This window comes from Eupeodes corollae, chromosome 1, assembly GCF_945859685.1.
Source record: "Eupeodes corollae chromosome 1, idEupCoro1.1, whole genome shotgun sequence".
Classification (NCBI taxonomy): domain Eukaryota; kingdom Metazoa; phylum Arthropoda; class Insecta; order Diptera; family Syrphidae; genus Eupeodes; species Eupeodes corollae.
Window position 1 is genome coordinate 21,040,210 of NC_079147.1, and position 21,841 is coordinate 21,062,050.

Sequence of the window (21,841 nt, forward strand, 5' to 3'; positions counted from 1 at the left end):
GAAAAAATGGGTTTTATTTTTACAGGAGAACTTTGTGAGGAGAACTCTATTTTAACAAAAATATCCCTTAAATTTCCCATTTTATGCTTGGTGAAACTAACAAATTTTAAAGGCCTGATCAAATTTAGAAAGCTTTTAGATAAAAATGATTTTAGTGTTTGTTTATGGAAACATTATACTGTTTATTTGATAAATTTTCTATAAGGTATCAAAATTCGATCCTTGTTATAAATTCTCCTACTTTAATAAATATAGTTGCAAGACATAAGATTCTGTCCACAGCTTTTCAAGTAGCCAACAAAAATCATTTTCTCACAAAGTAATAGTACTTAGTACAATGTCACCAAACGACAGCCCTGTTTTACACCTGTGTTTTCTACTTATCAACAGTCAAACAGTCAACAACCCAGCGCCTTTTGAATTTATATCTATGTTCCCACAAACAATTCAACTTCCCTCTCTCTCTCCCCGAAAATATAAAGTTAAATTAAAAATAAAAGTGTTCTTATCACCTCGACAAGTGAGTCACCCCCTTTAAAAATATACATACCTAAAAGGTGTACACCTAAATTAGTTAGGTATAAATATATGAGAGTACTTACTCTTTTTGTTAAGCTTTTTTTTAACTTTTTCAACTTAAGATTGTCAGCGCGTTAAAGTTAGCTATAGCATTCCACAAGGCATAATATTTACTCAAGCCCACCACTTGACTCCATTTGCAGGTATCTTGTTGCAGTCAAGTTGTGTTTTTATTGTTCTGTTCTTCGTTTAAGTTCCGCAGGCAGACATACTAAAAAAATTGATAAGATTGTAATAAATAGTCAAGCGGAAAATGACAGTTTTTTGGAATAGTTTTTGTTTAAGTACCTAACGAAGTTTTATTTGTTTTTATTTTAGTGGCCAAAATGGACACACAACTGGTGTGGGCCCGTGATCCAATCGAGGGCTACATCCAATGCCGGATCGAGAGTATTGGCACAAAGGATTTTGATGTGACACCGATTGATACAAAATTCCCAAAACGTGTTTGCGCCGTCGATGATATATTCTCATCGTGTGATGGACCACAAGATCATGACGATAACTGTGAGTAATTTCATAAATATAGTACATTTAATTACGTAATATTTAATTAACTGTCAGATATGGTATATTAGTTTTGTATATTAACTTTCTTAGAAATATTTGAAAATTAACAAATTAAACGTACAAATAGCACCTGCTTTGAACGTTATCGGATCAAAGCATTTTATTGATGCATTCATACGTGTAAATACCTTTAAAGATTGTTAAAAAATATGTATCATAGTATTAATGGTTATAGGAAGAAAGAAAAGTGTTTTGAACCTTTGCTTCGATTGGAAGTAGGTTGAAGGTTTTTTTTTTGAATTACCGTAGCAATCTACGAAGTTATGAGGAAGAATGCTGATTTGTATTTTAGTTCATTTTGTTGAAGTAAACATTTAAAGTTTTGTTCTGAATCCATTTTCCTAAATTAAACAAACACTATCTAATAGTTCCTTTGTACCTGAATTTCAGGAACTGGAAAAGTGACTTTGAAAATTTGCAAGACTTTCTACTAAACCAAAATAATGACAACATTTTAATAATTGGAGATTTAAACAGTCGGATAGTGTTTTTTCTTTTTTATTCGCACTAAAACCACCGGTGAATCAGGACCAATCTATGAAAGATCGACAAATGATTTTTATTTCTTAATTTTTAAATCGCATTGAGGGAAGTTTAAGGTTATAACACTTTCCCGTAGCTTTTAGCCCATCAGCTCATGAGGCTTGGTTCTTCTTAATCTCCGAACATTGTCTCGTACATTTAATACGGTCTCCATTTCAGAGTTAGTATGACTTTGCAGTCGCTGATTGTGTGATACAGCGTGTTTCTTAACCACTTCTGTAACCATTTCAATTTGAAGGTCACGATGTAGATCGCTATTTCTTATATACCAAGGAGCATTTATTATTCCACGAAGGACCTTGCTTTGGAATTTTTGGATGGGTTCAGCATTTGTTTTCTTTGTACAGCCCCATAGTTGGATGCCACATGTCCAAACGGGTTTCAATACTTGCTTATATAACATTAGTTTGTTGTGGATAGATAGGTCAGAGTTCTTTCCTCTTAACCAGTACATTTTTCTGTACTTCAAGTTTAGTTCTTCTCTTTTCTTTTTGATGTGTTCTTTCCATTTAAGCTTTGCATACAAATTCATTTGAAGGTATTTGGCGGTTTTGGAGTAAGGTACTTCTGTACTGTTTATAAGAATTGGAACATTGTTTATGTTTTTTTTTGTAAAGTTTATATGCGTCGATTTTGTTTCGTTTAATTTTATACGCCATTTGTGCGTCCAATCACTAACTTTATCGACTGCATTTTGCAATTTTTGTGTAGCCTTCGTAACGGATTTATCTGGCACCAATATTGCAGTATCATCAGCAAAGGTGGCCATGATAGCGTTGATGTCCACTGGAATATCCCTTGTATATAACAGATACAGGGTTGGTCCTAGGACACTTCCTTGTGGTACACCGGCTTCAATTTTCTTAAGTTCCGAGTAATTTTGGTCGTACCGTACTCTAAAGAGTCGGTTCGTAACGTAGGATTTCAGTATTTCGTAGTACTGCCTGGGGAAGTCCCTATGCAGTTTGTACTCACGTCCCAAGTGCCAAACCTTGTCAAAAGCTTGAGCAACGTCTAAGAATACAGACGAGCATACTTGTTTTTCTTCAAGTGCCTTTTCCACAACATCCGTAATTCGATGCACTTGGTCTATCGTGGAATGTTTATTTCTAAATCCAAACTGATGGCTCGGAATTAGTCTTCTTTCTTCAATTACTTTGCTAAGCCTTTTCAGTAGCAGTTTTTCAAAAACTTTTGCCATGATTGGTATAAGCGATATTGGTCTGTAAGATGTAACTTCTGTTGGTGGCTTACCTTGTTTAGGTATAACAATGACTTCCGCAATTTTCCAATGATGTGGCACATATCTTAGTTTAAGGCATGCGTTTATTATAAATTGGAGTTTCTTGAAGGCTATAAGAGGCATTTCTTTCAGAACCTGAGCAGTTATAAGATCGTACCCTGGTGATTTTTTGTTTGACAACCTATGTTGACACATGCTTCTTACTTCTTTGAGCGTGACAAAAGGTATTTCACATTCGTCGTTTCTGTCAACAAACTGTAAGGGATCTGTAGCTGTGCTTGCTGGGAATGGCTTGAAAACATTCGCGAGATATTCAGCGAAGAGATCAGCCTTTTGTTTCGGGTTTCCGATCCATTTACCATCTTCCGTGGCAGCATCCGTCGTCAGACTTTTCAGGAATTTACTTTGTGAATCATTTTTAAACTCACAGATTCTTTTTTTTAATTCGTTGTTAAGACGGTTAAAAACTACCTTATCATCTGGGAATCTCGTGGATTGCCACTTTCTTCTAGATCTTCTTTTTTCCAATATCAACTCCTTTATTTCGATAGGATATTTTATTTCTTTTTCTCTCGCATTCGAAATAGTTGGAGTACTTTCTTCTACAGCCTGCTGCACATCAGCAATAAATTGTTCTACTTCATGATCAATTTGTTCAATTGTTTGCATAGATGATCTTAGGTTTATAAAATTTTCAAGTTTGTCTCTGAATTCGTTCCAGTTTGTTCTGTTATTCACGAGCTTGGGATTACTTTTTTCTATTATTTCTGTTTCGCTCAGTGATAAAATTACTGGAGTATGATCTGATGATAAATCGTAATTACCTTCGACACTTATATGATTTCGTTTAATACCTTTAACTACGAAAAAGTCTATAAGGTCTGGTATTTTGTTAGTATCAGATGGCCAATATGTTGGCGAACCAGAAGAATAAAATTCGCAGTTGTATTTTCGGCCTGCTTGGTATAGCCGTTTACCTTTTGTTGTTATGAGCCTAGATCCCCATTGGGTGTATTTAGCATTGAAGTCGCCACCAACAAGGAAGTTATGTCCTAACAAATGTAGGAGTTCTGCATAGTCTTCTTCAGTTGGAGAGCGCCTCGCAGGGCTATTTTGAATTCTTTCTTTTTTATACCAATACTAATTGTTGTTACTTGCATGTTTTATTTAGTAAACTTTGGTTCTTCATAGTGTGTTAAGCACTTTTTTATAAGTATTGCTGATCCTCCCCTAGCTTTGTCAGCTGGGTGCGGAGCGTGATAACATGTATAGTTTGGTAATTTATTATCAAGACTTTGTTCAATAGCGAGGTGGGTTTCGGACACCAAACAAATGTCTATATGCTCTATGTCTAAAAAGATGTTTAGTTTAGTTTAGTACATGCTGTAAAAGACCGTTTGCATTCCATGTTGCGATTTTGAGTGTTCTGTCCATCATTGTTTTTTAAGAGCGACTTCTTCGCTTAGCTGTTTTATGTTTAAATCTTGTTGGTCAATCCTTTTCAGGATGAGTTCCAGCATTTCTTTTATAGAAGTTTCCTCATTCTTCCGCACATTTTTTACAATCTGGGAATAGGATTTATTTTCATCACTTTTGCTTAGTGCAATTGCTTTTCCCGGTTGATTTTTAGTAATGTTATCGACCGTTACTTTTTTGCTTTCAACTACTGGTTTTGTGTTGGTTGAGTTTCTAAACTTGTTCCCAGTTTTGTTTTTTCTTTTTGTGTCTTGGAACTTTTTTGCTACTGGACATCCTCTGTAACTTGCAGGATGATTGCCTTGACAATTAACACATTTCGCTTTCTGTTCTCTGCCCATGGGAAAGTTTTTAGTTGAATGTCTGCCTTCGCATTTAACACAAGCGAACTCGCGATTGCAGTATTTTTGTGTATGCCCAAAGGCTTGACAGCGCTTACATTGTGGGACAGTTTTCGACTTTCGCAGTGGTTCAATTTTGACAACTGTGCCCATAATTGATTTAATACTGTAAATCTTATCGAGACTTTCTTTATTTTCAAAAGTGAGCATAAATAAAGGTAGAGATCTCTTTTTTGTCGTTGGAACTCCAGTGGAGTCTTTTACTATCTCATTTTTAATAAGATTATTGGCATCGAGAGCTTGAAAGCCTTTTTGTATAAGGTCTTCGACAATTTCTTTGGCAACACATGAAGAGTGAAGGCCTCTTGCTACTACTTTTATCGATCTTGTAGCTTTATTTTCGTACGAGTGCCACTGAATTTTCTTTTTGTTCAATTCTTCAGCGACAGATCTATACGCATCGGCGTTTTCAACAATGACTTTCCAATTGTCTTTATTGTATGATGTATATTTACATGCCTTATTCGTGCATTTTTCTACTATGCTCTTTAGCTCGCCAAACATTGCCAATCCGGAGATCATAATTGGAGGTGGGGCAGTTTGCCTGGTACCTTTAACGTGAGACTTATTTTGGGGTAAATCTCTTATTTCTTTATTGGATGCTCTCATTATTGTAGCAGTATCTGTTTTTGAACCTGTTTGCTGACATTTTATAACAGCCTTCTTTGACTTCCGTTTATTTCGGTTTCCTTCAGTTTCAAGGAGGAGCTCTTCCTCATCAGTATGAAACTCATTAGCAGTTTTTTGTGGGCTTTTCACTACAGGTGACTTTTGACTTGATATGTTGTCTTTCACGGACTTTTTGTCGAGCAAGCTGACTTTTTCTCGAGTCTCTTCACTTGTTTCTGAAGACTTTCAACAAGGGCTTCAAGTTGTTTTCTGGCTTAGATTTCTATTTGCCATTTATCGAAATAATTTTCGGATTCAAATTGCTGGATCTCGTTGTTTTTTGTGAAACACTGCTGATCTTTTGTTTCGATCTTTTCATAGATGGTTCCTTTTTCCTTAATGACTTCTATGTCATTTGATTTTTGCGTTGGGTTTTTCGATGGAGTAACCCTTGGTGATATTTTTGGTGGAGTTCTTAGTGTTTTTGAACTCCGTCTATTTCCTAGAAGCAATAATTGGTCGGATAGTTGATTTCCAAAACTCTCCTTTTATAAATGTGGACAAGTTTTCATTCAAAAGGGGATCTTTAGATGAATGTACAAATTTAAATGGAAAATGCCTGATCTTGAATGGTTGTTCTGTAATCGATTACTGCTTAGTCAAAGGGGATTGGCTTGACATTGTGAAAGATTTCGAGGTTTTTCTGGCTAATTATTCAACTCACCTTCCCATTTGTGTGTCATGTGAGTTCAAAACCCAAGAAAGCAATATCCGACGTCGAAATTTAAATGGTTGCAACAGACTACGTTGGATTAGAAATAAATCGGATATTTATAAGAGAAAATTAACCCAACATTCAATTAATATCACAAATAAGGCTACAAACACAATTGACGAAGCCACAGATTTGATATTGAGCACTATTAGAGAGTCACCAGTTACCTATTCAAATAATAGAGGAAGCGTTTTTAAATCTAAAGGGTGTCCCAAAATTAACACAAGAATGTGAATTAAATAGAAAACGCCGTTTTTAGTCTTTTGATAGTTATATTTTTATTGTCTCGTAAAGTACATAAGATAGGGTTATGTATGGAATAACACATCGGACAAATGGCCTCCACGGCTTTGCATGCACATGCGCACTCTTTTGTTGAAATTTTCCATGACCATTCTGCAGAAATGTCGCTGAATTTCGTTAATGCACGGGTGGTTGTGGGCTTGTTGACATGGACTTGTGATTTCAAACAACCCCATAAAAAGAAGTCTAATATTGTTAAATCACACGATCTAGGAGGCCAATTTTGATCACCGAAACGAGAGAGTACACGACCTGGAAATGTCTCATTGAATTGAATGTCTCATTGAATTGTTTCACGGGCTGTATGACATGTGGCACCGTCTTGTTGAAACCACATATTGGACACATCAATACCATCCAATTTTGGCAGAAAGAACTGTGTAATCATGTCGCGATATCGAGCACCAGTAACAGTCACTGCTTGACCAGCATCATTTTAAAAAAAAATATGGCCCAATTATGCCTTCAGCCCAAAATCCACACCATACAGTCACGCGTTGTGGATGCATTTGTTTTTTCGACAGTCGCATGTGGGTTCTCCGAACCCCAAATGCGGCAATTTTGGCGATTGACAAAGCCATCAAGATGAAAATGTGCTTCATAGCTTAGGATGATTTAGCTCGAAAAATCAGGGTCCATTTGTTGATGTTCAATAATCGATTCAACAAACTCTCTTCTCTGTCCATGGTCATTAGGCTTCAATTGTTGTGTTAATTGAATTTTGTAAGCATGAAGACACAGATCTTTGGTGAGTATACGCTGTTGAGAGGTTCTTGAAATTTGCAATTCTTGTCCACGACGTCGAATTGAGGTTCCTGGATTGTCAGCAACACTCTCACGCCCTGCTTCGACATTCACATTTTAACGGCTTGTTTTTGGACGACCAGTGTGTTTGGCGTCTCCAACGGATCCAGTCTCCATGAATTTTTCAATTAATCTCTTCACAGTTGACGAAGTTAAAACACTATTCTGACCATATTTTGTATGAAATTTTCGAACTGCAGCCGCCAAGCTTTCACTATTTTTGAAATATTCTTTAATAATGAAAACACGTTGTTCTATCGTGTAACGCTCCATTTTTAATAACCCTATACTGTTAGCTGTCAAAATGCTTTTTTCAGGGTTGCCAACACTTCACTGCACAAATGGCGGCAAATTCAAATCTTGCGTTAATTTTGGGACACCCTTTAGTTGGTATGACGAGGAATGTAGGAGAAGTAGAGAAAAATCTTTCAAGTTTTTTAAACTTTTTAGGAAAACAAATAATTTGGCTTTCAAATCCTTGTATTTTGAGTCAAATAAAGCATTTAAAAATCTATGCAGCCGTAAAAAACAACCTTTGCTCAACAACTCTGCATTAAATCTTGTACAGAGCAGAGATCCTAGAGTGTTTTGGGCTAATGTGCGTATTTTAAGTGGGGGGGCAATAAGCCGCCTGTTATTTGCATTAATGCCGATCAAATGGCATCGTATTTCGAAACACTTCTACTGGCGGATCCAAATCAAATATCTATAAGCTTTGCATTACCTTTCATTCACATTGAAGAGTTAGATGCTCCATTCTCCATGCATGAACTGCTTATTGCATTAAATAAAATGAAAGACAGCAAAGCTCCGGGTTTAGATGGCATCCCGTCTGAGTTTTACAAAAATGCCAGCTCACAATGTCTTGAATATATTTTAGTTTTGTTTAACAGAATTTTTGATAAGAAGATATCCCAAATTCTTTCCGGTCTTCATCCATCTCTGCAATTTTTAAAAAGGGTGACCCAAACCTTCCTTAAAACTACAGGGGAATTTCTGTCCTTAGTTCACTGCGGAAGCTATTCACTCAAATTCTTTACTTAAGACTTGCTAGTTGGGCTGAAAGAAATAATAAAATAAGCTGTATTCAAGCTGGGTTTCGTGCTAATCTCTCCGCAGTGAACCAAATCTATACTCTCACTAGTGTTGCTAGACGCTTTATAGAGAAGAAAACAAATCTTTATGCATTTTTCGTTGATTTGAAAGCAGCCTTCGATACCATCAACAGAAGCTCATTATTATTTAAACTTTCATGTATCGGTCTAGTTTTGAATTGAGTTACTTTAACATAAAATGTAAATAGTTAAAACAGACAAGAAACAAATTAAAAAGAGCAGGGGAAATAACAGATCCCTGTGGGATCGAAGGAATGCATAATTTTTGTAAATTAAATACTTTAATATCTGTTACATGATTTGTGTTTCTTTGCGACCGATTATAAACTGCATTATAAACTCGATGTTAAAATATATACAGATCAATAGCGAACTAGGTAGTACAGAGATTAAAGTACTAACATCTAAAGGGAGCTGTACTCTAACCACTTATCTGGATTCTGGTCATGAACGAAAACTGGGGACCAAATCCTAAAATCATACTGTGTACATACTGCAAACGTCAGACCAGTACTATCACTTATAGTAACATTGTATGCAAGAGTGCATTAGAGAACGCTACAAATATAAAAAAAAAAAACCTACAAGGGTACAGAGAATGGCAGGTATAGGCATAACAAGAGCGATGAGGACTACTCCCACAGCATAAATGAAAGCAATACTCAACCTTATCCCTCGACCTTAATGGCTGAAACACAAACACGCTTCGGTTTCGTCTGCGTTACGATAGCCCTGCTTCGAGGTTGCTTTGAACGACATTTCTAAAATGACACTTCTGTCATTAGCAGCTGTTATTTTTTCTCAAAAGTTTGTTTTTGTTTTTCGTGCAGTAAAAGATATGTATTTTTGTGTAGTACCCGTGGCAAGATGATTAGTGCGTTGGACTTCGTTCGAGTGACATAGCCCCACCAAACAACAGAAACCTGCCAAATAACGAAATTGATCAACATTTACAATAGATGGACGAAACAATAAAACGAACGATAGAACGGACAATACAAAAGTACAAAGACCGATACCAAAGGGACGCTTACAGAAACCCGACTATTGACGCACTACGTAAGCACAAAAGTGGCTTACTGACAAGACTCAAAAACTTGTACGGACGACTGACAGACCCACACGACTTTGAGGTTAGGACACTGATGTCGTCAATAAAAAATGTCAATCTGTTGAGTAAGGAGAACTACAGGTTATCAATTAACAAGTACTGGGACCGTAAGATCCTGTCAGTTAATTTCAGTGACCCTAGTATGTTCCCCAAAATCAACAAGATATTCAGGAAAAAGAACGACAATGACCTTCCCAGTCTGAAACTCCAAAGAACCGAAGAGAACAGAGACGTACTCAGGACAGCGCAAATAGATCCAGAAGAAGCCATCTTTGACTTTTATATAATTGAAGATCCGAAGGAAAAAGTGGAGGCGGTGGGAGCTGCTTTCCAGCAAGTGTACGAGGTGAATGTTAGCATTCGCCCCAACCACGACCTGGAAAACAGAGCCCTACTTAATCCCTTTTACCTGAGAACAGCGGTTTCATGTGGTTCAATGACGATTCCTTGGCAACTGCCATAATCGCCGAGCAAACGGGACCAAGTCCCTTGTTAGTGACGAAGGTTGAGCTTCAGCTCATCTTCAATTCAATAAAAAACAAAAAGTCAGCAAGTATCGATGGTATATCCAACGTTGTACTAAGACATTTACCGATGGAAGCAATTGACATTTACACCACACTCTTCAATAATGCACTGAATAATGCATATTATCCAGTGCATTGGAAGACCGCTGTGGTGCATCCTCTTCCGAAAAAGGGAAAGGACAACTCCAACCCGTCAAATCTTCGGTCGTTAAGTCTTCTTCCGAGCATCAGCAAAGTTTTCGAAAAGATCATTAATAGGGCTCTGACTAAGTGGGCTGCGGACAACAAAATAATTCCGGATAAACAGTTCGGGTTCAAGGCGGGTCATGACACAATTCATGCTGCGTCTAAACTTGTTTCTGATATCCAATGGAATAAATCAAAACAGCAATGCACAGCTGCTGTTCTGGTTGATTTGGAAAAGGCCTTTGACACCGTTTGGTTAGAGGGTCCTTACCTAAAACTGGATAGGCTTGGCATAAGCAAGCCATTGTTGTATATGCTTTATGATATGCTTAGCGGTAGAAAGTTTGTTGTCAAAAGTGGCAATGTAACTTCTACCACAACATTCTCAATTAAAAATGGTCTTCAACAGGGAGCGGTGAATCCGCCGATTCTCTTCAGCAATTACACCACCGATCTGACAGGTAGTCTTACAAAGGCAATTGCGTACGCCGACGATCTAATTGCGTACAGAACGGCCCGAAAGGTTGAGGTTATTAGAATTCTTTGCAGCGTGATTTCGACAAGATTCACCGACATTGCGACGACTGGAAACTGAAAATAAATGTCCAGAAGTCGGAGATAATTCTGTTCCGGACTTCGTTGAAGATGGTCATCGTTGATCTTTACGGGCAGCCATTAGCGATCAAAAGTGTAGTGAAGTACCTCGGTGTCTGGTTAGATCAGTATTTATATTTCGACAGACATATAAAGGCTGCTCTGAACAGGGCCAGAGGAGCCTTCGCTCTGACGAAACGGCTGTTTTTTAGCAGCCGGGTTGACTCCAGAGTGAAGGTAATTTGCTACATGGTCCTCATACGGCCGTTGATCGTTAATGGTTGTCCTGTGTGGTTTAACGTTGCTCCTTCCCAAATGGAGAAGTTTCGGGTGTTCGAGCGGCAGTGTTTACGACGTTGTACTGGCTTATATCGAACAGCCCAATCTTCTTATGTAAATTACTATTCCAACGAGATCCTATACAACGGGGCTGGAATCAACAGAATTTACAATTTCGTGATAAAACTCGTTCGAGGTCACATTGCAAGAGCTATGTCTTCGACCAACAATTTAATTTTCGGGGCGTTCTATCCGAACGACAAGTATTTTGAAAGTGCACGCTTGAGCGGGTTCATTCCACCAGAGGCATTCCTCTTTTTAGACAAATGCGGTCTGATACAGGATAGATTGGCAGTTCCGTTAATCTACCACGTCAGACGAAGAACCGTGGATAGGCGACTCCTGTACAATCGGGACGTCATGGCACAAGGCGAAGCAGAGCTCCTTCGGTTCAGTAGGGCTGTGTCCGAACGGGACCGAACTGATAGGGTGAAGCAGGAGACAGCGGCGACGCGTGCCTAAAAAATGTAGTCGTTCAGTTTCAAAATTCGTATTTGCGATGTCAAGAAGTCAAACAAGTCTTTTTTTATATAAAAGTACATAATAATGTGGTTTAATTTTTATGTTAATAATAAATAGGTATGAGATGATTAAATATATTTGAAAGTTTAGTTTTTTTTTCAGGTAAATAACAATAGACATTTTACGTTAGTACTTTTAGCTGTTTATTGTTCAATTGTAAGCATTGAAAGATTTGATAACCTATTTTGGCCCATAGTTGTTGCAGAATAGGTTTTTATTCTTTTAAGGATTGAAAACGACCATTCAACAGACGAGGTTGTTAAAGGGAATGTAAGTACAAGTTCACATAATTTGTATATCTCAGGGAAAACTGAAATAAACTTTCCTCGTTCAAAACTGATCTGAACGAAATCGTCCCTAGGAACGACGCGCGTCTCATTTCTCATATTCGAAAAAATAAAAAAATAAAATGTTGGAATATGTACCCAAATAAATAAATAAACTACTTACCTACGCCCTACCTATCCGTTTTCCTTATTTCCATCATTCTATATATTAAAAAAAAGCTCTACTCGTTCAAAACAGATTTGCACGAAATGCTCCCTACAACGAGCGAATTGTTTTTTTCTTTTCTTTTATGCTTTCTATGGGCTCATTTCGTTGCCAAATCGTATGAACGACTTGGGTAGATACACTGACAGATCGGTTGAGTAAAACAAAACAGTAGCAGGTAGCTAGTTCGTTTTTTTTATTGGGGTAGTTCACAGAAGGAACGCGCGAGTTGGAAAATGGAAAATATGTACGTATACATTAGATATAACTATAAGGAATGAAGGAACAGTATGATTATGAGGTGTGGGTTAATTAGATAGAAATTAAAATAATGTCGCCTGTAAGCTAGTCGTTCATGCACGACTTGAACAATATGACGCCTCGCCACTGGCAGGAGAACCAGTTTTGGTGGCTTCAATCGACATTTGATAGTGGGTAGTCGGGATGGGGTTTTAAGCCTTGGCCGGCTTACATACTTGTTTATAGTTTTAGAGTTGATTAAGTTAGTTGTAAGTTATGGATAATTAGGCTAGTTTTATGAATTTTTGTCTAGCTTTAAGATAGGTTTAAGAATGAACTAATAAAAATGAATTTAAAAAAAAGTGCGTTGGGCTGTCATGCCAGATGTCTTGGGTTCGATCCCTGCCTATGCCATGTTAAGTCTTTTCACGGGTACTGCCTCTTGCGAGGAATTGACAAAATCTCCAAGAGTAACTCTTGTCATGAAAAACTGCTTTCTCAAATTAGCCGTTCGGATTCGGCATATAAACTGTAGGTCCCCTCCATTCCTGACAACATTACTCGCACACAGGAATGGTTGAGAGTTGTAAGTCACTAGGCCCTAGTTCTTAACGGACTGTTGCGCCACCAAATTTTAATTTTTTTTCGATAGTCGGTGTTTTATTCCAGTTCCATATAGAAAATGTCATCTTTTACAGTTCTGCTATCAGCAACTTCTATGTGCATGTTAAGCAGTTTGATAACAGCGTATGACTTAACATTTTGAAGTATTATTTATGCCTGCTTATTAAATTTGGTATGGTAACTCTTTTTCTATTTTTCACTATGGTACACAAAAAGTACTAACTCAAAAAAACACCCTGTTCGAAGAATCTTTTTTTATTTAATTTCTTGGTATCCCAAGAGACACCATCATTGCGTGCTGCCGTGTTATCTTTTTTGGCGCCATTTCAATCTGTATGTTTAAATGTTGAATTTGTCTTAAAAGTTTTTCTGCTTGATGGTCATTTGCCCAGTAGGAGCAATAATTTCATAAAATCTTTTCAAGCTTCAGTTGAGAACTAAATGGCCATTAAAAGTAGTTCAGCTAGAGTCGTGTTCGTGGTGCAAAAATTACCTGAAACTGACACTTTAATTGCTGTCATTTAAAGAGCAATGGAATTATATAATTGCAGCTCTATAAGAATGTAGGTACTTCATCGACCGCCGCCGCGCCTCTGTGGCGCTGTATAGCAGTGATTGTTGTACTTGAGAGTATATTGAAAGAGAAAGGGTTCACCCTATGAAACTACCTTACCTACAAAGAGAACCATTATAATGACACCAATTTCCTACTATGTTAAGTTATGTTATCCTGTGGGTATGTACGTAGGAAAAGTGGAGACCATCAGAGAGGGCACTAGAACACGTCAACGATATAATACCCTTGTTGTTGCACAGTCTTGAGTTGGAAATATATACAAAAGCATCCATTTTCAAATGCAGGTCAATTTTCCTCTTTCTTTATTTCTGTATGAGTATTTCATTTCCTTTGGGGCTTTGTGCTCCTGTTTCCAACATCCAACATCATTTAATAGATGTTCATGGGTGCAGACGTTGTTTTTTAGCTTTTCTTTTTCTAGAGCACATATAAAATGAAGCTTCCTGGAGAGAAGGAGTTGTTTTCAAATTAAGTTCTTTTTTTTTTAATAAGAACGTGAACATAGTGTGTTAATTATAAAGAGAACCCCCCCTGAGAGCTTCAGTTTATGCACAAAATTGGAATTGGAAATTGCGAAGCTCTGTGTGTGGAGCATCGACCGACAACGATGAATATAATGGGAATGGTGACGGTGATGAAGAATAAAAAAAGGCAGAGACTTTCATCAATATCATGATTGGACCAACTCCATTGTACTTACCATCTAAATTGGTGCAAATGAAGTTCTACTTGTTTTCTCGTTAAAAAAAAGTCGTTAATTTGATGTAATGGAGCGAGGATGTATTTAATGAGCAACGTACTAAGATTGCATCGGAACATGAGCTGATGGTATGAAGAGTTGAGGGTTCGAATTTTCTGCATGAGTTGCATGACATAGTTAAAATATAAGGTTTTTTTATGGTTCGTAGGGTATGCGATGGAAACAACGGAAAAATTGAGCGTGTTTTGACGTACGAGGTCTGTTCAGAAAGTACCCTGAATTTTTAAATTTCGCGGGTCTGGAGAGTCCGAAGGTCAATTTTTGTATTAACTGTTTTTAGGTGTCAAAGAATTTGTATTAAATTCTGCGTTTTAAATGAAATAAATTGTAACAAAGTTTGTGAAATGTTTCAAAAAGCCTATGGTGAGTCTGCTATGAAAAAAACAAGTGTTTACGAGTGGTGTTAGCGATTCCAAGATGGCCGCGAACACGTTGAAGATGACGAACGCTTCGGTCGACCCAACACGTCAATAATCGATGAAAATGTGAAAAAAGTGGAAGAAATGGTTCTAAATGATTGCCGGAACACAATTAGAGAAATCGCTGATGAAGTTGGCATATCAATTAGCTCATCTCATGAAACGAGTGGCAGCAACATTCATTCGAAAACTGCTGAATTTTGACCAAAATAATAATCGCATGAGCATCGCTCAGGAGCTGTTACATGACGTCAACGACGATCCAAGTTTGTTTGAAAAGGGTCATAACTGGTGATGAAACATGAGTGTACGGCTATGATGTTGAAACCAAAGCACAATCGTTTACCTGGAAGCATCCAACGTCACCAACAGCGAAAAAAGCACGTCAAGTTCTATTGAATGTGAAGGTTTTGCTTACTGTTTTCTTCGATTATAATGCAATAGTGCATCAAGAGTTCTTACCACAAGGTCGACGATCTGTCAAACAAGTTGATTTTTTTGAGTGCTGTGCGAAAATTCTAAGTTTACATATTAAATAAAAAATTTGAAAACCGTCACGATAGCCTTTAATAGACTTACTATCAAAACTTCGTAAGTGCTAGTCTTAAGAAAGAGATATCTTTAAATATCGCATACGCATGAATCCTAACCTCGAAACACCGCCAACGAATAAAAGAAATGTATCTGAAATATCACCGAAATACGACAGTAATCAAATTTACGCAAAGAAAAACAAAACAAACATGAGCTCCATAGGAAATTTGTCACTAGAGGATTTTACTAAAATTCTTGATGACCGCTTTCAAAACTTGGCAACAAAACAAGATCTCGAACCCGTAATCTCAGAACTAAAACATCTACGAGAAAGCAATGCAAATCTACAGGCACAGGTTAATACTTTAGAAACGAGATGCAATTAGCTCGAGAGGCGTTTTGAAGTTTCTGATCTCCAGATGCGAGACCATAGAATCATAGTCCATCTTCCGATCACAAATAGTGACAATCGAAAGGAGTGCCTGCAAAACACCTGTAACGGCTTGATAAATGGCCCAACTCCGGTAGCTTTCAACCACTTCCAGGAGCTCAACACCAAGGCATCAAATCGGCGTTCTTACCGTGTCAAGGTGGAAAACGGGAATATACCACGGGAAAAAAAAAGAAAAAAAACTTGTAAATACTGGCATTTCCATGCACAAGGACTATCCAGTGGGAATGCGCCGAAGAAGAACAATTTTGCTAAAGCTAAAACGAGAGGTGAAGCATCAAAGCCCGAATTTCAAAATCAGCCTGTTGGGCGATAAATTGCTCATTGATGATCATTATTCCCACTGGAACGAAGAAAATGGATAAATGTGTGGAAGGTCGGATGGATTTAGTGTACTTTTTTCTAAATATAAAATTAATTTGCTGCGAAAAAAACTTAACAAATCAAAACAATAACCTGTCACCTGTAAACGTCACGAACATGTCATCAATCAATTCTCTACCGACATCTACATCTCAAATGGTAAACAATATTGGTATCGATAATGTAGCGAATCGAAATGCAGGTCATATAAAGGCAAGTTCGCACTAGGATTTACCTCTCTTTTTTTCTTAAGTTCGTTTAGTTTCCAAACATTATCTGGTCTCTTTCTTTCGCACTACTTTACCATTTCCAATACAACATAAAATAGCCATCTATCGGCCATAATGAAAACTTAGCTTTAGATTTCGGAAATTAACTCGGATAAATTTCAGTATTCCGTGTCAAAAGATAATCCATATCGATCATTTTTGATAATAAAACGCAGCTAATTTGCTGGTTCATAATGCATTTTCAAATGCGTTCTCATTATTCAAACTTAGACCACAGTATCTTGTTAGTTTTTCAGATGTTATTCAATTTCAAACTGAGATTTTTACTTCACCAACTTTTACCTTCAGTAAATCCTTCAGAAAATACTAAAACTTTAATATTTCCAAAAGAATTCTATCTTAAAGTAACGAAATCATTATGAGATGTGTTTCGTTTTGTGGTGTACTAAGACTTTATTTCTAATTTAATAAGAAACATTTCTTACTTACTTACTTAAGGTGGCGCTACAGTCCTGTGTGAACTAGGGCCTTACCCAACAAACTTCTCCATCTAGCTCGGTCCCTAGCTCCTTGAGTACTCAGCACCTTGACTACCTCAAAGTTACGTCTGTCGATTGCGACGTTTTGACCACAACGTTGGTGTTGTATGTCCTTTCTAGACGACAGCATGTACTTTGTTTTGCCCTCATTAACCGTTAAACCCATTTTTGGCGCTTCTGCCTCAGTACTCACAAAAGCCCCATTGACATCACGCTGAGTTCTTCCGATTATGTCAATGTCATCAGCATATGCCAGTAATTGGACAGACTTTTGAAAGATAGTGCCTCTAGTGTTGACGTGTGAGCTCTGCACTATTCTTTCAAGCACGATGTTAAAAAAATAGCATTACAGCGCATCACCTTGTCTAAAACCTTTTTTGACATCGAAAGGTTCTGTTAAGTTGTTTCCAACCTTTATGGAGCAGCGTGAATTCTCCATGGTCATCCTGCACAAACGGACGAGTTTAGCAGGGATGCCAAAACTACACATGGCTCTATACAGCTCGTCCCTATAAATGCTGTCATATGCGGCCTTGAAATCGATGAAAAGATGGTGGGTGTCGATTTGGTGTTCTTGGGTTTTTTCCAGGATCTGCCGTAATGTGAATATTTGATCGACTGTGGACTTTCCTGGTCTAAAACCACACTGATAAGGACCTATCAGGTTGTTGACGATGGGCTTTAGACGTTCACATATTAGGGCAGAGAAGATTTTATAGGCGATATTAAGTAGACTTATTCCTCTACAGTTGGTGCAGTTTAGAGGGTCCCCTTTTTCAGGATCGGGCAAACAATACTGAGGTTCCATTCATCGGGCATGTTTTCTTCCGACCATATCTTACAGATAAGTTGGTGCCTGCTCCTAACCAGCTTATCCCCAGCTGCTTTAAAGAGCTCGGCATTCAAGCCATTTGCTCCATCGGCTTTATTAGACTTCAACTTATATATGGCAATCTTTACTTCGTCTAAGTCGGGATGACGGCATTGTTGGCTTTCGTCGTCTATGTTGAATGGATCATCCTGCCTGACAGCGGAATTCGGTTCGTCGTCGCCGTTTTACAGTCTGCAGAAGAGGTCCTTCCATATTCTCAGCATTGAATGCCCTTCCACTATGATGTTTCCACTTTCGGTTTTGCAGCCTTCGGTTCTAGGTTTATGTACCTCTGAATTTCGTTTCACCTGTTCATAAAACTTTCGAACCTCATTCCTGCTTTTATACCTCTCAACATCTTCGACCGCACGCTTCTCATGCCCTCTCTTTTTCCTTCTGAGAAATCGGCGTTCCTCTCGCCTCTTCTGCTCATAGAGCTCACGAGCAGCTCTCGTCCTTTTATGCAGCGCCGCTTTGCGTGCCTGTTGTTTGGCTGCATTTGCCTGCCGAAATTCCTCATCAAACCAGGGGTTCCTTGGTGGTGGCTGTTTGAAACCCAGCACATCAGAGTCAGCTTCTCTGATTGCATCTTGGCAATGTTGCCAGTATTTGTCGATACATTGTGTTGGCGGCAGAGAACTTCGAGGTTACTTGTAACTCGGTCGGAAAAGGATTTGGCGATCTCTGGCGATTGTAGCCGTTCGACATTGTACCTTCTCCCAGCACCTCCCTGTTTTGCCTTGTGTCTGGAAATCCGAAGTGCTACCTTGGCTACAACGAGGAAGTGGTTCGAGTCGATGTTAGCTCCTCGGAAAATTCGTACATCCATGAAGCTGGAAGCGTGTCTGGGGTCGATCGCAATATGGTCAATCTGGTTGACGGTAGATTGATCTGGAGAAGTCCAAGTTCCTTTGTGGATGTTGAGGTGTGGAAAACGCGTACTGGCTACATTAACGTTTCGCCCCGCAGCAAAATCTATGAGCCTGAATCCATTGTCGGAAGTGTTGTCGTGCAGGCTGTTCTTCCCGATTATTCCACCAAAGATGTCTTCCCTTCCTAGCTTGGCATTAAAATCGCCCAGGACTATTTTAATATCGTAGCTAGGGCACTCGTCTTTCTCTTCTGTGGGGGCGTGCGCGCATATCAGGCTAATGTTGCCGAATTTAGCCTTGATGCGTATGGTCATGAGGCGCTCATTGATGCATCTATAGCTCAAGACTTCTTGCCTAAGTCTGGCTCCGATGACGAATCCGCATCCAAATAAGCGCTCTTGGTTTTCGTGGTAGCAGTCACCATAGTAGATATCGTAGTTTTTCGTCCTCTTTTTGCCCGGCCCATCCCATCGTATTTCCTGAATGGCGGTGATATCTGCTTTATAGTAGTCTAGGGCCTGCGCTAATTCTTCGGCCGCACGTGGTCTGTTAAGGGACCTAACATTCCACATGCATATCCGAAGTTCGTTGTCCTTTATTCGTTTGCGTTGGTTGTCAACAGTAAATCCGTCCGTATCCGAGGCTTGTTGGTGCTTCGTAACTATGAAAGCTTTTACGTGGCCAGGAAGTCACCCCGACGCACAACCCCCAACCTGGAGGGCCAGATCCTAAGTATAACTCCAAGGATGGGGAGCCGGATAAAACCGCTCCTTACAGGCCTGGGCTCCGAATAAGTCGAAGAAGCCCTATAAGGTGTTCACTAAGTAGTTCAACCTTACTGGAACTGTAGACGCCATCGTTGATTCCATCTCGGGAATTCCTCCGCTGCCGTCTGGATAAGGAGAGGTGCCTTAGTGGAAACACCTCTTCCCACCTCTTTCATTTGCTGCCCCCAACAACTTTTCACTGGGGTTGGAACCCAATCTCCAGTTGAGATACTAGGCATACGATGTTCACCACGTGGAGGTGAGAGTAGGAGTTGATAGACAGAGGTTGGTTTTAAGAAAAACCTGTGGACGCTTGTGTACTCTTAAATGCACATGTCTACCATTTGAACATCTGAACACATTTCATTGAATTAAAAAATATAAAAGCTCATCATTCAGTTGAATAAAAAACGTATGGTCAATTCATATTAACTGCGTTTAATTATCGCCAATGACCCATATATGTTGAAACGAGACGTAAAATTTGTATACAACTATCTTTTTTTTCCTTCTGTTTGTTTACTTTTCAAACAATTTTTGCCTTTTATTTCAACACTACAGTTTACACTACCTTATCATTTGAAACACAAAAAAAACCATCTACCTGTCATAACAAAAACTATTTTTAAGGTTTCCGAAATTGATTTTGACATATTAAGTTGTTCTTGTTTTGAACTGTCATTCAGTGTGCTCAATATTGCAGAAAGACTTCAGTTTTATTAAATTTTCTGAGGTATGAATACACGATGAGATGTCATATGTACTATGTGGAAAGAGCTCTCAGTGCTTACGCAAATAACAGGTTACCAATATTTGTATCCAAACTGATAATTGAAAAGAAAATTTTCTGGTTTAGGAGTTGTTAAAATAGCCACAATCGGGAAGATGTAGAACAGTTGGATGAGATAGTAACCAACAAAACTCTGTTTAAGCTGGTTGTGGATGGAGTAGCAGTTAAAATAATCGAGCGCGAAGCACCTAGAGTCTCTGCAAAGAGCACAACAAACGAGAACACACAGCTTATACCATTATCTTAATTATACTGCTGGTGAAGTTTACGTCTCGGATGACTGGGATGTCTCCAAAATTCGCTGGATACTGAATGCAAGAGCAGGGCTCATTATGCTCAATGGAACACGAAGGACAGAAACTAAAAATCTAAACTTTACTTTCTGCAATTCAAACGAAGAAGAGATCCTTGTACATTTTGTGGGAACTTGCCCAATTTTAAGAAGTATTCGCCGAGAGACATTAGGAAGTGGTTCACTTGAACTGAATTTTCGCAACAACTCACAAATGAATTTAACAACTTAAATTTGAAACGTATCTTAATTATATTTTTTCCTTACAAATAATTATAAATCTAGGGAAGTTTTTAAAAAAAAATTGTATTGATTACGGCAGACGACAAAAGTCGTTGTTGAACCTTTTTGTTTAAAAAAATTATAACACATTTGTTAAATTATTACTAATTCTATAAGAACTGAACTGAATTAACTTGGTTTACAGTAGTGTTTCGAGAGCCGATATCATAAACGTCATGGGAGACCTCAACGCTCAAGTCGGTGCAGACAATTACGGTCTGGAACGCTTTATGAAAAAAAAATGGCATGGGGTCACGTAATGAAAATGGTGACAAGCTTGTCGACTTTTGTAACGCAAATCGTCTTTTAATTGGTGGGACTGTATTTAAAGAGACGATAAGACGTGCAACAAAGTCACATGGGTGCACCCAGATTATCATACCGAAAATAAAATTGATCACATCTTGATTCAGCAGCGATGGAGGAAATCTATATGTGATTTCCGAAATATAAGAAATGCCGATGTGGGAAGCGACCACCATTTGGTTGTCATGAGTCTCAAATTAAAAACCGCGGCTGTATTAAGACAATCGCAGAATGCAGCAAGAAATCTAAAATTCAATACGAATGCTTTAAGTGATCCCAACATAAGTCGTAGCTATATCAACACACTACAGAGCTTCGTCATTAAATTTGAGTGTTGTCTCAGATGTTGACGAGATGTAGGGTGAAATTAAAAGTTTTTTTATGGAGGCTGGATCCGAGACTGTACCTAGGCGTACGAGAGTTAGTGACTCTTGGATATCCCAAGACACCTGGGAAAAAATCGAGCTTCGTAAATCGTTGAAGCTGCAAATAAACGTCGAGACAGACGCTCAACGAAATGCTGAATTGCGAAACTAATATCGGATTGCACACAAGATGGTCTACCGTTGTATTAGACGTGCCATGAAGGTGAGGAAAGACGGACTCGCTGAAAATGCTGAAAACGCTGCAAGAAGAGGAGAAATCCGAGAATGTCCCGAGTTGTCGGGAAAAAAAGCTACAACAATCATCCTGTAGTGGATGTGGATGGGACGGACACTATTGTTATCAATTGAA

General features: G+C 38.4%; 1 protein-coding gene across 2 annotated transcripts in view; it reads left to right on the forward strand.

The window, feature by feature from the left end:
- Window positions 1-21,841, forward strand: part of LOC129953624 (myosin heavy chain 95F) — a 98,721-nt gene that overhangs the window by 43,967 nt on the left and 32,913 nt on the right. For both annotated transcript variants that reach the window (XM_056066863.1, XM_056066864.1), the window contains exon 2: window positions 898-1,086. In XM_056066863.1, the coding sequence (XP_055922838.1) occupies window positions 898-1,086 (189 nt within the window). The remainder of the gene's footprint in view (window positions 1-897; window positions 1,087-21,841) is intronic.